Source organism: Dipteris shenzhenensis, chromosome 6, assembly GCF_047967505.1.
Source record: "Dipteris shenzhenensis isolate YYH24624 ecotype China chromosome 6, Dip_SZ_1.0, whole genome shotgun sequence".
Classification (NCBI taxonomy): Eukaryota; Viridiplantae; Streptophyta; class Polypodiopsida; order Gleicheniales; family Dipteridaceae; genus Dipteris; species Dipteris shenzhenensis.
Genome location: NC_141601.1, coordinates 54,160,664 through 54,177,568, shown reverse-complemented (window position 1 = coordinate 54,177,568; position 16,905 = coordinate 54,160,664). Strand labels below are relative to the sequence as shown.

The 16,905-nt window shown below is 41.1% G+C and overlaps 1 protein-coding gene and 1 pseudogene across 2 annotated transcripts; both read right to left on the bottom strand.

Moving 5' to 3' along the window:
- Positions 1-2,323: 2,323 nt before the first annotated feature.
- LOC147901357 (F-box protein At1g67340-like) lies at positions 2,324-14,697 on the bottom strand. The gene is given in 4 exon segments (XM_087376474.1): positions 2,324-2,439; positions 2,442-3,162; positions 14,253-14,381; positions 14,620-14,697. Coding segments are annotated over 4 exon segments (1,044 nt in total).
- Positions 14,490-16,684, bottom strand: LOC147901356 (uncharacterized; annotated as a pseudogene). The gene is made up of 3 exons (XR_015541246.1): positions 16,402-16,684; positions 15,028-16,299; positions 14,490-14,918 (listed from the first exon to the last, which is right to left on the bottom strand). The product of XR_015541246.1 is annotated as an uncharacterized LOC147901356 (transcript).
- Between the last annotated feature and the right edge of the window lie 221 nt (positions 16,685-16,905).

Here is a 16,905-nt window from a genome sequence, read left to right as displayed (position 1 = left end):
AAACAAACAATATTAGGGGTTTTATTTACTTGTAGAGTGTCAAAAAATATAAATAATTTAGGGTATAATGGGTATATAAATACCCCTTGAGCAAGGGTTGAGCGATCGCACGTCCTATATGGGGTTTTTACATAGTGACACCCAGGAGTAACCCCTAATGTGAGTTAGTGACACATGGAACTTTGTTGTGAAAACTGAGCTTTCACAATAGGGGAGGAGATCCTTTGTTCAGTGTTAGCATAGTCTATAAGAATCTTTCAGCAACAAGGCTTTGATACTTTGGACATTTGAGAGTCTCCACATGTTTGTAGTGGAAACTCAATACCTAGGGGCCTTGACCTTGAAAGACCACTTTGGTGCTACTACACACTAGTATCATGAATATGCACTTCCCTTGATTATAGAAACCTATCAAGGTGCTACACAGATTTTGGCCTTGGCTAGAATGTATAGCAACACCCAAGGTGCAAACATTGAGAGTTGGTAGGGATCATCTTTGCCTCCTCAAATGTCTTTCCTCGTGGACAAAGAGGGGGGGGGGGGGGGGGGGGGGTCGACCACTCATAGTGTGTAACCTATCAAGGTGTACTCTCCTCATGGAAGAAGGGAGGGGGGGGTCACTTAGAACGTGTAGCATAGAACATTAGTGCATGGAGGGGTTATTTTTTAATAAGGGGACTTACATGTCATTTAGTAGAATATTCATTCATAGAATGGAGTACATATAAGCAACTACCCATGAGTAGGTGGAATCTAGATCCACAGTTATCTCAATCAGGAAGACCACCAATGTCTCCTAGAATCTCTCAATCACACACCACACTCCTATATTCACTCAATCACACCTACTGACTGGCACATCATCAGTCACACCTAACTCAGGCACACCTACACATACACATGTGTTCACACACTCACTCACATGATCACTCACAACCATAGACCTTGGTATGATCCATTACATCAATTTGTCCATCAGGCTTCCCATTTAGTCAATCCTAAACGCTTCCACCGGCCGTGAGACAAGTAACATCTTCTAAAGACGGAGTTGCAGCAAGCGCAAAAAAGATCTAGAGACATTGCTACAGATTCTTATGCCTCTCTTCTCACAGCAGATCCTGAACACGTAGGCAAGAGATGATGCTAGGGATGCTATTTAGCAGTGTTGTATACTTGTGTTAGTGAAACTAGAAATGAGAGTCTTACTTGGTGCACCTTTCACAACAAAGAGTTCAGGGCTGCTCTTACTGCCCTTCACAAGGGAAAATGTCAACGTTTAGATGGACTTAGCCCTCCTTTTTTCATAGCTTTTCGGGATCAGATTGGGGATCACATTACCTGTCATGGGGGCATGAAATTCTAAGTACTTTAATGTACTAGAAGACCGTGACAACTTTGGTTTTAAAAGTCCAAGCGTGTGGGCTTAATAATGTGTAATTAAACGTGGCATGGTGCCTAGCACATAAGCGTAATTAATCCCTAGGCCCAAAGGCATTCCAAGGAATTAAAAGAGTGGTTGTTGGGAAATGATGATGTGGCATTTTTAATGGGCCCCCTAGAGGGCCATGTACCTTCAGTGGCCCCCCTAGAGTTCTAGGTGGCTCTAATGCCTTCTACATGCTCCTTTGCCATTCTTGGACCTTCCTAGGCCTTCTAAACTTCACATGTGTGGTTTTCTCTCTCATCTTCTCCCTTTGTTGAGATTTTGGACTGGTTTTTCAGCCTCCTTCAGTTGAAATCCGTTTTTCTTCATAACTCCTCACCCGTTTGGATTCCTGGACTTCCATTTGGCTCGATGGCTTCCCCTCTGCTCCTCTTCACAGTGATATGCTTTTCCCTCCGTGCGTTTGGTAGAACGGGTAGAGCTGAGCACTTCTTTTGCTGGTCAAATTTGCAAAAGTGGATTTTTTTGGACCTTTTTTCTTCTACAGCCTCTTGGGCTTCTCCTCTTGCAAAGCTACAGCTTTCTGTTGAATTTTGAGTGGTCCCACGCGCTGGTTGACTGGTTTTTCTCAGTTTTGGAGGACTTTTCGACGATGAAACTTCTCCAAAACCTTCTCAATGCATTCCTCTCTGAAGCATGCTTCTTTTGAGCCCAAGAACTCCCACTTCTTTGCGACAGAAGTGTGAGTAAATATAAAACATCTTCCACTTTTTATTACTAGAAAATCACTGTGCTATTTCTCAATTTGTGTTTATGTTATCAAGGCATGACCTTATATAATGAAAGCAGACTGCATGTGAGAGACACACTATCCTGGTTTTACAATGACCTGATTCTCCAGTGACAACAGAGACATAACGGTGGCTTTGGGGAATATTCCTATGACTCATACAGGTCCTCAAAATCCAAAAGGTTATCATCTTCACCGCCATTATCTTCATGATCATCCAAATCTAACATAGGATTACATTTATACTTGTGCTAGAGTTTCCAAGAGCTTGGCAAGCTCTAGAATAATAGTGTACAAAACCACATCCGAAACATCTCCTAAACTCATGTCTCCTAGATTCAAGGAGGCCACACTTTTGATGAGAGCAAAGGCGCAAGCCTGATGATGGACAATGTGTGGCAAACCTATCCACGATAAATTTATTTGAGATATGGAGCTTCGTAGGTGGAACATTGCAGCCAAAATCACTCAAAAGAGAGTATCCCCCCCATTGAAGAAACTTAAACATAGAATTTTTGAGAGACAAGGCCTTGCCAATTAATGCTTCAGCAAATCTCACTATTGTATGTTGAATGCTAGCTACTATGCCTCGACGGTCTTGCTTAATGTGGAGGCATCTAGCTCCGTTGCTATGAGCCAAGTGAAAGGCCGCCTCAACAAAAGTGCCAGGCTTAACAACCACTGTAGCTGCCGCCTCTCTGGCATTTGCTTCCAACAAAAAACTCCTTCCTTCCACAACATTTTTCTTGACTCCATATCCGTCTTGTAAACAGTGGCCAAACTCACGCATTGCATCTACATGTCCTAGAGTGGCTGCTTTGGCACACAATTGAGCTCTTGCTCTTAAATCCTTATCTTTCCTTTTGCCCTTGCTCCCATTGAAACGAATCACGACCAATGAGTGTAGAGCAGCAGTGTGAGACACCACGGTTGCTTTTTTTATCAAGGCAGCTCCCGCAATTCGATCACGAAGGCAATAGAAACGTATCTGCGTCAAAAGGGGCCCTGGGGAAATTCAATCTTTAGTTCTATGACTCAAGACATGACCCGTGAGAAAAGCAAGCACATACAAGCCAAAAAAGTCAGAAAGCACATACAAGTCAAAAAAGCTAGAAAGCCAACAAGCATCCAAAAATAGAGGTTAGGAATTTAAACAAAAAATTAAAAAACTAGGAATAATCACAAAACTCCCCTCAACTCAATCCCAAAGCACTGTATCTATGAGAGCTAGTGCTAAAAATTAAAAGCACCCAAATTTCCTATATAGTGGGGGACCGCGAGTTGCTAGGGCACAACATGCTTGTCGTGGCAAATGGAGTCCTTGGTGAAATCTTGATCGATTTTCCTATTTTTAGATATTGAAGCATGTTCGTATCTCTTTCACTGCAACTTCCCACACATGCAATATTACGTGAGATAATATAAAGGTTTGCAACCCGCTGACTTGAAAAGCCTATACAGGTGAAAGTAAGGGACAAGTGATGCAGAACTCCTTTGCATAACTTTTCATGAACTTGAATAAAGACCTAACACAATAGGGACTTGAGACCGGCACCTCTACGGACAATTTTTTCCTTTACAAGAGACAAGACTATCAAGTTGAGGACATGACCCTAGCTATTGCAAGACAAGCTTATGACATATACAAGAAGACTCTCATGAGAGAGCCTAGACAAAATAACTCTTCATCTTGGAGAGCAATGTAGATTTAGAGTCCATTAACCACCCTCATGATCCCTCTCTTATGCTAGAACCGCCATGTTATGGATATGGAAGGCCAACCACATCAACTTGTTTCCATGCAGCTTCCCATGCATTGGGTGGCCGCAATCATCACCTGTACTAGCCCATCACAACATGCTAGCAAACATTGCCAATCTCCAACTCACATGTGTCATCACCGTGAGGTCCCATTACCTCCTACAGTTCTAAAACCCTTACCATAACTTAGCCAAACAACCTCAAGAGGATTTTTGCCAACATTCCCCCCCAAAAACCGAATGGGGGATAGAAAGCCAAGTGAAGAACTCAAAACAATGAAACTTCCAAGACACTGCTTGCTATCACGGAGCCAAACAAACAAAGAACTAAGACAAGTGCAAAACCAGCTCATCTAGAGCAAACACACATGCACCATAAAGTTTGAAAATTCCAATCAACGTCCACTTTATCTGTAATAGCAAAAAGGGCATCACCTCCAAACATTGAATTCTCCAAAAAAAAAGCATGCTTATGCCCCCCTAAGTCTCAATGAGAGCATATCGATTGTTGATAGAAGTAGTCTAGCTCCCAAATTCCTAGCTATTAGAAAGAAACCGAGCCGGCAAAAAACAAGACTAGTGCCAATAAAGCCTCAAGAGCCAACTTTGAAGGACCAAGCACCATAACGTTCAAATGCTATGGTTATCACATACTGTCGGATGAGCAAAGAGCATCTTCCCACACAGGGAGAGAGAAAAAATCCCCGTAACACCATTGCATGAAAATATATCTTTAGAAAATAAATGACTGTGCAACCGTCGCATGGCAAGATCTTAAAAATACATTCCCTTCAAGATGAAATAACTATCAATGCAGGCCCTTCATACTTTTGTTGCACTACTATGATTAGCACCCACATACTTTGGATAGGATCTTCCATCATGTAGCAACCTTTGGGATCGATTTTGCTTGCTCTCAACAAGCTCTAAACGATCCACAAACCTACTCAAATTCTCAATCTTCTTCGAGGCAGACACTCATCAAGTTCTCAAAGTTTCTCATGACACCCAGCAAATACTCACGATGTTGTTCTGATGCAAATCAGTCATTCAAACCTGGCTTCTCTCCAAAATTCCCATAGATCCTCACGACACGCTTTCGTTTCGCCAAGATTCATTACACCTTGTATGCTTCATCCACTTTGTCTTTCTAGAACTTCAGCCAATTACTTAGATTCTCCAATCTCTCATCAAACTTGGCTATGATATCAATTGCCATAAATTGAAGCATGTTCGTATCTCTTTCATATATTGTAACTTCCCACATGCAATATTACATAAGATAATAGAAAGCTTGCAACTGAATCAAAAAGCAATAGAGTTGAAAGTAAGGGACAAGTGACATGAAACTCCTTTGGATAAGCTTGAATAAAGACTTGACATAGTAGGGACTCAAGACTGCCGGACTGAGGCTCTACAGAGGATTTTCACCTTTACAAGAGACAAGACTATAAGCTGAGTATAGGACCCTAGCTACTGCAAGACAAGCTATTAGTCACTTAAAAGTTCGAACACTTGTTTGGCGCTTCAATCAAAGCCTACGTTGAACTTATGCAAGGAGTTCTCATTGGTCCTTCTACTAAGCATTATAACCTCTGTGCTTAGTTGCAAGGTTGCATTGATCAACTGCCATTTGGTTCCTTTAGTTGCCATGCTTTGTAGCTCTCCCCATAACTTTCACTTAGAGCAATGAAATGTATTTGAACCTTCGCGGCACTTCTTCCATTGTTTCTTTCTTTTTTTTTAAAGCTCATTTTTGGAAGCTTTCTAAAGTCAACACATGTAGAGAGAGAGAGAGCCTCGAGCTCTAAAAAGTAAACAAAACGTTAATTATATATAGTATAACTAATCTCTAAGTATTTAGGGAATTACCCTCTAGAGCATTCCTCGCCCACCAAGCCAAATGTGAGGTGTCACATGCCAAGCCATATTTGATCCTGCTTGGACAAGTAGGGACAGCAGGCTAGACCCCTTGTCCATGCCCTTGGATGGGCAATTCCTTCTTAACGCAAATTATATGCCCAACAGCTGGTGGGGCTTGAACTCAAAATTTCTCGACACCATACCACTAGGATATGGCAGTGCGTACGAAACCCTACCCGCCAGAAGCCAAATAATTGTGGTTTAGGCAGGCAGGGGACTTGGTGTGTAACAACCTTTATATGAAATTAAGAAAAAATACTCATTTTTGTTTTTCATTGGACAATTATTTTTATTGGAGCATGAGTGGTAAATGAACAAAAAAACACAGATACATTTGTCATTTTAGTCTATGGAAACAAGCATCCAAGATGTATCTAGTAAATAGTGAATATAATGTGAGAAGATAGTTGAGATCCATAGTAATGTTTCAGGAACTTTAGTCATCGTAGTTACCATATCATCATGATGATCGAGCTTAACTATCATTTATATAACTAATTTTCATAAAATTGTTCTTTTTGCAAATATATAGCTTGACATATCATGCATGCTCAAGGATTAAACTCTTTAAGCCTGCTTGAAATTGAAAAGACTACCCAAACGCACACATGATCGGTTTCTCAGAAAGGAACCCAATTGGAACTCAAAATAGGGCCTACATGCACAAATGATTGGTTTAAACTAGTTTCTTTCCTTTAAGGTATTTAATTTTTTCCAATTCTTAATGAAGAGTTTAAATCAATCAATGTTCCAACCTCGTTCTAACATTCAAATATTATAATCTTGAACCTTTCTTGTTCCCTAGCATCTTAGAAGGATTGATTGGCAATAAGAATTCAACTTGCCATCCTGATGGTAGTCCATTGTTGATTTGAGTGTCACCCACAGTTTGGAGAAATCACTAAAGAAAGCTTGCATTCTAAGTTGTCAATATACATGGGCTTAAATGATCAAAGAGTAACATAAAGAACCAATACAAATAAGAGCATAGATTTGCAAAAGTTGCACAAAAGTTCGCATGAAGCCAAGTGGAATAGAAAAACTATGCACTCACATGGTGCAAGCCAAAATTCAACTAGTCATATAATTCTGAATTGATATTGCCACAAGGCTTGGAACTTCTTTGTTTTCATAATGTCAGAGTGGACCTTAATAAGAGGTGGGTAGATTGGTGGAGTAGGATAAACAAAAGTTGCTAGAGCAAATGAAGAGCACCTAGGAAAAGTTATAGAAGCTCATGTGAAAAGAGACTCATTTAATCACAAGATATTATAGCTTTACTCTAAAATGAAGAATCGATATTAACTAATACCAAGCCTTTATCTCAATTTCTATTTGTCTTATATGGAATCCAAGTTCGATAACAAATCTTTGATTGAAGAAGCACTATTATACTTAATGCAATACAAACTAATTTTAGCCAAACAAAACAAGATAAGTAGAGGAGAAAGGCCATGGTAAGCCATAGTAATTTTCTTTGAACCTCATCTTGGATCAATAGGCTTATCCATTCGTCAAACTTGATAGCTATGCCTCTCACAATCACTATAGCCTTAAGGCTTTCAAAGATGGGGGTAGACTCTGGAGTATTCACTCAACAAACTCCAAGTCTTCCATTTTAAATCCATTCTCAATCAATTTATCCTTGAGGACCTTCATCTTGTTCAGATGGTCCATCACAGCATCACCACCTCTCATTTGGAGATCTACCAACTAAACTTCAGATTGAGACATGCAACCAATGTCTTGTCCTCAAAGATGGATGATAGTTAGATAAAGTTGCTAATAATATGGCTTTACTAAAGAAGATACAAAACTGAGACGACACTAGAGAATTATCAAGTGTTGACAAGTTGATGTTATTGGCATCATGTTTTGTAAAAAAGTCGTGGGACTCTCATTCATTAGATAAATAGTATATCACATGTGTTAAAGGGAGGTTTACTTGTTAACCAAATGTATCAACAAATGAGTTGGTGTAGAAACAAAACATCTGGTTCAAGTTAGAGCTCAGACACACAATGTGAAAACTTGAAATAAACACACAGTGTGAAAATTGAAAAGAAGTAAGAATGCCAAAAGGAATGCTAGAAGTTTACAGAAAAATACAAGGCTCATATCACCACGGGGTGCAACTACTCAATGCTAGGATTAACTAAGCAGAATATTTTGAATTGCAAGAGCTGGTATCAACAACATCTTTACAACTAATGGTATGCCCTTTAAATCCTACTTTCCTGCCAAAGGGTCATCCACAACGTGTGATGATGCCAGGCATTTAAACTTAGATATGTTTACACTACTTCCCGCTAAAATGCTTAAGGTAGTGGTTCTAACCTGATTATACGGCATGGCCATTAATTTTTTGATAGATGTGGTAAGGACATAAAGGCTTGATAGGTGCAGATCCGACTAAGAGTAGGACCACTCTAAGGGTTGGATGCCATACTGTTACAGAAGATAGGGACCTACTTGGGTGGGCCGAAGCATTAACACTTTAGCATGGATGAAAATATGTGAGCCTTCACTGGGACTGAGAAAGAAGTTAGATGCCTCTAACAGGAGATATTGAAATATATACATCATTTTGTGGCAAAGTGCCAAGGCAAATGACTCGAATGTTGTTGCTATGGAGTTAGGAATAACATGAATAATGTTGCCCTCATTGAAGATCTCAAACACCAACAGCCAGTTGGAAAGGAGGCCGATGGGATATGCAACTTATATTTGAGCTCCTACTACATGGAGCTGAGATCATGAGCCTTAATTGTGACATAGGACTTCGTGTAACCCTATGCGAACCTCAATATATCACTACCTCCAGCTAGCCGAGGAAAAAATCATGTTTGTAAAGTCCCCTAAACATATCGAGTGCTGAAGCTTTTGCAATATCCTCCATCAGACGGAGGGCACAATCATCTACCACTTCCTTATTGAGGTTGTGGGCCGCTACAGTAAGTGGAAGAGCAACTAGTTGAATGAGTGGAGGGGCAGCAGGAAGCGGGAGTATTGCGGCATGGTTGTGTGCATGCGATTGCGTAAGTTGCGACATGGTCGAGTACCACGGACGCTGTGGTATTTGCACCTATGTGACTAGTTGAGCAAGGTGCTAAATGCCGAGGCAAGCTTCCTCTATGATCTGGTTCTAGAATACTAGTCTCATTCATAGTTTAGCATGGTAGGCCTTGGTGACATTGGGTACTATCTTGGGATGGAGGTATTCAGGTATCGATCTGTAGGCATTATCCATCTTTCTCAATGAAAGTACATTTCAGACATTCTCTCTAATTTGGCTCGGCTCAATGTAATTCCATTGCTACCTAGTGCCCTCTCCCTACTTCATTCTCCCTCTGCTTCTTCTTTAGATACATCTACTTCCCTTCCTTATTATAGCTTGGTGGGGAGTCTTCTCTATACAATGGTATGTTTTGTCCCAACATCGCCTTGCCATCATCTCCCTCTCTCAACTCCCATGGTAACCCATTAGAATCTCCTCAAAATAATTATTTGTTATCTTTGAGGCACACAAGACTTTGGGCTACTATTCCAACACCAGTCTTCTTTTAATTTCAACATCAAGCATATTTTGATGCCAATTGGGATACTGACAAACATACTAGAAGATTTGTCACTGGATGTTGTTTTCTCTTGAATGGAACTACCATCAGCTAGCTTAGTAAGACTCATACGGTTGTTTCCTAGTCATCTACAAAGGTCAAATACATTGCTTCCTCTACTATCTCTAGGGAAACAGTGTGGTTTTGATGTCTACTTACAAAAGATTTCTACGCTCCATTTTCTGTTCCAACCATCCTTTGGTGTGATAACCAAAGCACCATTGCCCTACCAAAAATCCTATTTTTTGCTCGTACACAAAACAATTTGTTCTTTACTATCATTACATTTATGATCTAGTAAAAGATGGCACTCTTCAACCATAGTATCTTCCCAATGTCTACATGCTAGCCGTTGTCCTCACCAAGCCCTTGGATCACGTCCTTGTTTTGAGCTTCTTCATTCTCACTTGGGTGTACACTCTTTTCCTTTGCAAGGTTTCGAATTTTTTGTTGTGTCTTTCTACTGGTCATGCTTGTAGATCAAAGACTTCCAGTGTTTGACATATGCAAGCCATAGTCTTTGCATATGCTTCACTTCTAGTGTTCAACCTATGCGGTCTAGAGAGGCTTGCATATGCTTCAAACTCTATGCAGTTGTCAAATGATGTGATGGCAACGTGGAAAGAAATGCTACAATGAAAACTCGTTTTGGTTTTTGGCTTGTATGTAGTAGCTTGGGTTTCAAGGCAAGCATGCATGCACATGTGCATGCGTGTGCGTGCACACACACACACAAATTTTTACCCTCCTAACTTTGTTCCTCCCCCATTTAGACTCTGCCCTAACCAATCCCTAGTAAAAAAAAAATCCCCCTCAATATTTTTATTTTAAGTACTATTTATCCCCTTGTTAATAAGCCCCTCCAACCCCCTTTAATATTTTTACTTTTTATTCTTAACCAATTCCCCCCTTTTCATTTTTAATGTTCTTTTACTTTTGACTAATCTTTTTTTTCCCGCTCCCTTTTCTAAAATTTCAGTACCTCCCCTCTTACATTAGTATTGAATTTATTGTTAAGCTTGTTTATATTTTTTCTCTTAAATAATTAGATGCTTCACCTCACTATTAGTTATTTGCATTATATACTTTCCCCGCCACCCCAAACCCCCTATCTTTTCCCTTTCCTTTGATTATAAAAATTTGGAAATTTTTTCCACGCCTAAAAACCCCTCTTTTAAACTCTTTCACCCCCACTAACCATTCGGTAAACTAATCCTTCCTCCCCTCAACCGCCTAACGACCACCACCACCACTGCCCTTATGTTCTTGGTGGGTCGTTACTATTTGGTTTCACATTTATAGTTACAAGGTTGGCTCTTGGATTTCGCCTTGGCTACTCATTGGGCTGTTTAACCGTCGTGATACCTTCTTCACTCTCCCTTCGCACTCTGTATTCACATGACCAACTTGTAGTAAGTGCTTCCTCCTTCCCTTTGTCACCCTCTTGACCATCTCGAGGCACTACCTTTCCCTTCCAATTCACCTCCTTGCTTTGCTCCTCCTTCTAAGTCTCATGGTCACCGCCTATGCTCACCATGTTATTAACCTCTGTCATCGCATATGCCTCTTGCCTCTCCATTGGTGCCTTTCATTTTTGGTGGATCCCCTTATTTGCTCTCGACTCTATTGTTATTTCTTACCTTCAAAATATGTGCCTTCATCAACTTTACTCCCTTGTAGCCAACCCTCTCTCACAGGTTTGCCTTCAACACTTTGCCTCGTTGATTCATCGGCTCATTGCCTTGTCCACTTCGCTTACTTTTTTAGCAGCTCTTGGTCAGCTCATGCGAGCTACTCTCAGTCTCCTTTTCTCTTAGGCACAACGATTGCTTTGCATTTCATGGGAATTACTAAGTTTTTATAAAGAATGCTAAGTTTTCACGAAGAGTTCTATAAGCTACTCGCTGTCGGAGATAATGGCATGGCGACCTTTCTCTTTGGTTGCAATGTTAGCTCATGGTCTTGATATTTTGCCTTATGTCTTTTCTTCACACTGATCATATTGAGTAAGGTCGTAGAGAAGTTAAGAGACCTCTGTCTGGCCTCTTATAAGCTATGGCTCGAGCCACCATTCGTTCTCTTCTTAGTTTCACTTTGGGGTTGCTGGGTCGCACCTCCTTTGCCAAGCTGCACCTTTTCTACTCTACAGAGCGGGGAAGGGCAAGAAGCGAGTTTTTTGAGCGAGTTTAGGAGCAAGTATTTTTGGGCAACCAACATGTTTTATTCCAGCTATTTCACTTATGACAGCTCTCTCTCTCTCTCTCTCTCTCTCTCTCTCTCTCACACACACACACACAATAATCTTTTTGTCTCTTTTCTCTCTTCGTTCTCCTTGTCCTCATTGCAACCCTCTATCTTCGTCTATGTCTAACTCTGTCACATCTCTCTCTACCCCCTCTCTCATGCACGCACTGTTCTCTCCCTCCCTCTCTCTCTCTCTCTCTCTCTCTCACACACACACACACACACAAAATAAATTTGATTAGTAAATGTATCTCACACACATAGACACTTATTTCTACACACACACACACACATGAATACTTCCCTAACTATGAGTCATTCTTTTATGTACACACATGAAATTCGCTCCTTACTCCACTTGTGACTTAAAAACTTCACTTGTGGCTAAATTATTTTTTTAATTTTTTAAAAATCCATATGGTTGTCTATATTCCTAGGTAAAGCGATAACAAGCTTGGGAAAACAGGCATTACCTGTCTACCCAAACGTAATTATGATGTTCTAACAGCTAGTTTGTTTGGATGGTGGCAGGTAAGTGGACCCCGACCTCGGAACTTGGACTGCCTAAGGATTCGACATCTTTTTTCAATATTTTGTTTGTCAAACTCAATATTAGTAAAAATTGTTAATTTTGATCGAAATTTTTACAAACTCTAGTTGTATTTTTCACTTAGATGTCTCAAACATTTTTTTGTTTAAACGATCGAAACACATCAGATGAGCTCATTTCTCTTGTTAGTTTCATGAAATTTTATCTCTCATGGGATTTTGTGCATGCTAGCTCTCCTAAGGACTAAAACTTTATTCAAAATAGTGGAAAAAAAAGACAAGTTATGATGGTAAAAGAGGGAGAGAGAGAGAGAGAGGATTGCAATGCGTGCATGAGAGGAGGTAGAGAGAGATGTGACAGAGTTAGACAAAGAGATAAATAACACACACACACACACACAGAGTAGTGCGTGTATGAGAGAGGGAGTAGAGAGAGATTGAAGAGTTAGACATAGACAGAGATAGAGGGTTGCAATGAGGACAAGAAGGATGAAGAGAGAAAATAGACAAAAAGAATAGTGTGTATGTGTATGTGTGTGTGTGTGTGTGTGTGTGTGTGAGAGAGAGAGAGAGAGGGTTGCAATGAGGACAAGGAGGATTAAGAGAAAAAATAGACAAAAAGAATTGTGTGTGTGTAAGAGAGAGAGAGAGAGAGAGAGAGAGAGAGAGAGAGAGAGAGAGAGGGTTGCAATGAGATCAAAGAGAATGGAGAGAAAATAGACAAAAAGAATTGTGTGTGTGTGTGAGAGAGAGAGAGAGAGAGAGAGAGAGAGAGAGAGAGAGAGAGAGAGCACGAGGAGAGAGATGTCATAGAGAGGGAGGATGGTAAGGTATTGATAAGACACACACACACACACACATATACTCACAAGGTTACTCCTTACACAAACATACTCACACACACTAACATTTGTTACACACACACAATGCTTATTACAAAACCTTGTAACAATTCTTTTTTAACCTATTATGGTTATATATGCAGGGAACTCTCTCTGATGGAATATTGACATCTTATGGTTATCAAGTTCATGGATCCTTGATTTTTGGTGGTGTATGGGAACTTTGGCTTTGATGGAAGAATGACAGCTTGTACATGGATTCTAAATTTTTGGGTGTGTTCAGATTAATATTCAATTCTTGTTGCTTCTTCAATTTTAGCTTACTAGTTTACACGACTCTTTCTGTTGTACCTTGGGCCACACATTAATGTAATGATTCTTATCCCCTTACCTTTCATGAGTTTTACAATAATTAATTGCTCTAATCCCTTTATTCTGGTATTTAATTATCATGCATTGTGATAATAACAATTGACCTTTCTTGGTTTGATTCCCTCTTGTAGATTCTTTCCTAACTAATTTTCCTCGTGTTTTAAGTTCAATATTTCTTTAGGTAACCTTTAAAACCGCTATTTATTGAGCTTCTCTAGGGGCTTATATATTTTTTAATTTGAACAAGTGTTAATGATGAATATTAGTACCTACATCTAATTGCATTATTATACTATTACGTCTTGACTATAAGTGTGTATTAGTACACACACTTGAATTTAGACAACTCAACTACAGTAAAAGATCTACCTAAGCACCTACACACGTAACTACAGCCTATAAGTCCCCCACTCATTTTTGGTCATGTTCCTTTGTAATCCCCCACCACCGTACGTTCTTTCCCACCTCCTTCAGCTTGCTAAAACCTTCACTCCTATTTAACTACGAGTGAGAGAATCCTTACTATGCTCCCTTTAGCTCGCTGGCGTGAATCCCTTTATTGTCTCCATCAGTTTCGCTGATTCCTTCTGTACATAACGATGTCTTCTCCCAATTCGTAGGTCGACCATTGCTGCCAAGCCATCAAGCAGGTGCAGAGCTGCGACAAGGATGCGTCCATCTGCGAAATCACTTATAGCGGCCACCACAGCTGCCGTTCCTCGCTGGAGAACCAAACATAGCCTTTCGCCTTCCACCACCCATTCCGCTCACAGATCTCCATGCAATTCCTCCAGGAGTCGCACTCCAGCAGCAGCATTCATCTTCGATTTGCCTCAACTTTGCAGCAGCAGCAGCAGCAGCCAGCGGGCGGCTTCCTTCTGTCTGCTTCAATTTCCCCTCCTACATCCCAATTCGAGCTCTACTTGCAGCACAGTTTCTCATGATGCAAACTTGAAGTAGTGGTGTGCATAGGTGACCCCTCAACCTAGGTGTGATCAGTCCTGCAGAATCCTTTCCAAATTTCCTGATGTAAAAATCTGCCAGACCAACTCCATCAGATCTAGAATGTAAGGTCTACAATCACACGTCTGCGCTTTACTCAAAAATAACTACTACAAGAATTGTCACGCATCCTAACAAAGCGTCTTAATGTAATGTGCAATTTATCACCAAAATTAAGCAAGTCATCGGCAGCTTCTGCTGCTGCCGTGACCATGGTGCCTTTACTCACCTTTTGTTACACGTCCATACAGTCCTCTGCTTCTGCCTGCTTACACAACAGAAGATTAACTACAAGAATTGTGACACATCCTAACTAAGCGGTCTGTGCAACTTATCACCAAAATCAAGCAAGTCATCGGCAGCTTCTGCTGCTGCCATGACCATGATGCCTTTACTCCTCTTTAGTTATACGTCCGTAGAGTCCTCTGCTTCTGCCTGCTCACACAACACAAAAAGTCTCACCCAACAACGTTTCTTTTTTTTTAAAAGGAGTAACCCAATGTTTTCGTGATATCGTCAAAATAAAATATTAAGTAGTGTTTACCTCGGTCCACTTGTCTGCCCACCACCAATCATGGTCCTGCTGTAAGGGCTTCCCGGTTCCCACATCTTTATGCCAACGCAGATCCGTATTCATGAAGGAAGGATATATTGTAGATTGAACACCGCCAGCCCAATCAAAATCCAAAAACTCGATCTCAAAAGAATCTTTCACTGATCTCGCCATGATGTTGGGAGCCCGCACGTCACCATGCGCCACTCCCATCCCCTCACATATACAAGTATGTGCCTCCTTCAATGCATTGTGAACTGCTGATTGCAATTCAGACTTTTTAGTTTCATCCAAAAATGCTTGGCCCACTCATGTACAGTTTTCCAATCTGGACGAGGCAGGTATTCCATCTCAATGGCGACCCAGCCACCTGCAATTTTTTCAGATTTGAAGAGCTTAGGAGCAAGGCCATTACCTGCCCATGTGGCATGCACGGTGTCCCCGTACCTCTTGCAATACTTGACCAACATCAAATCCTTAGACTGCTCCACCCTCACCACAAAGAGAAGTTTGGTGCCAATCCTCTTGACAAATTGAACTTGCTTTGCCTGTAGTGGATAAGGAATTCTCTTGTCAACTTGTGGAGGAGTTGATTCATAGAACTGCTTCAATTCAGAAATACCTTGTCTTAAGGCCCAGAATGCTCTGCAAAGGCAGTCTATGTCTGTCTTGTCGTAGGTATTGGTATAACAATGCATAAAGGTAGTGAATGGTTGGCATGCCACCTTGTTCAAATAAGCGAGTCCACTTATCCTGATGTGGACGCCGACCAGCTCTACAAGAAAACAAGGACAAACAGTACTTGCTCTCAATCTCTGTTCCATACTAGAGAGGAACAAACCATAATAATGAATCCCCTGAAATAAGGGATTCCCCTCTTTCCTTCTGACGTGTAAATCAGGTGCGTCCCCAGCATATGAGATCCATCTGTAGGGTAGCCCAGAATTGTTATTGGATTGATGGCCAACCCCAGATATTTGGTAAACAAGCCGTTAATGTCCTCACGAGAATAATGCTCTCCCACCAATAAGCATAGATCAAAAGCCAGTTGGCACTCAACATCACCGAACTCGACTGTTGAGGTGTTGTTGAATCTGTCAACAAATGTTGCAAATACAGGGTGCACTAAGGTGAGGGGAAGAGGGGGCTCTGCTTCTGGAGGGCAGTGACATAAATATACAGGCACTTCTTGTGCTTTTTGCCAGTTGCTAGCCTTCTGCAAAGAGGAGGGTGCCCCGAGCTTTCTGATCAGATCGAAGTAATCTGCAATGTGGAAATCGGTTATAAATTGCAGGGATTAAAAGTGTGGAAATCCATTAAAAAGATTCGATAAACACTTCATGCTAGAAAGATAGGTGTTGAAACCTGCGTCATTCAAGTCCGGCTCTGCTTCTGCCGCTAAAATCTGTGCGTTGAGAGCTGCTATATCGGCTTTAAGTTGAGAGATCTCGGCTTTAAGTTGAGAGATCTCGGCTTCAGACTGGTCTTCAGTCTGAGAGATTCGGGCTGCAAGCTCAGAGATGAGGGTGTCGAGAGCTTGCAATTGCTCACGGTGCTGTGAAGTCTCAGCTCCAGCTAAAGAAGCACTGTATAGGTCGGACAGCACATCTGATTTCTTAATCATTTGCCGATTCAGGTTAGATTTCATTTCCCGCGCTAAATTTCTTTCCTCTTGCAGTGCCGGACCTCCGTCCGCTCTTGACTCAGGGCCTCCAGCCGCCTCTGACGCTCTTTCCGTTTCCGTGAAGAGATCATGTCGAAAGCCCTTGCACGCTTTTCGGTTGTTTGTGCAGAAATTCTATGAAGTTTCTCTCTCTCTCTCTCTCTCTCTCTCTCTCCACGTCTTGTGTATGTAGTTCACCAAAAAAC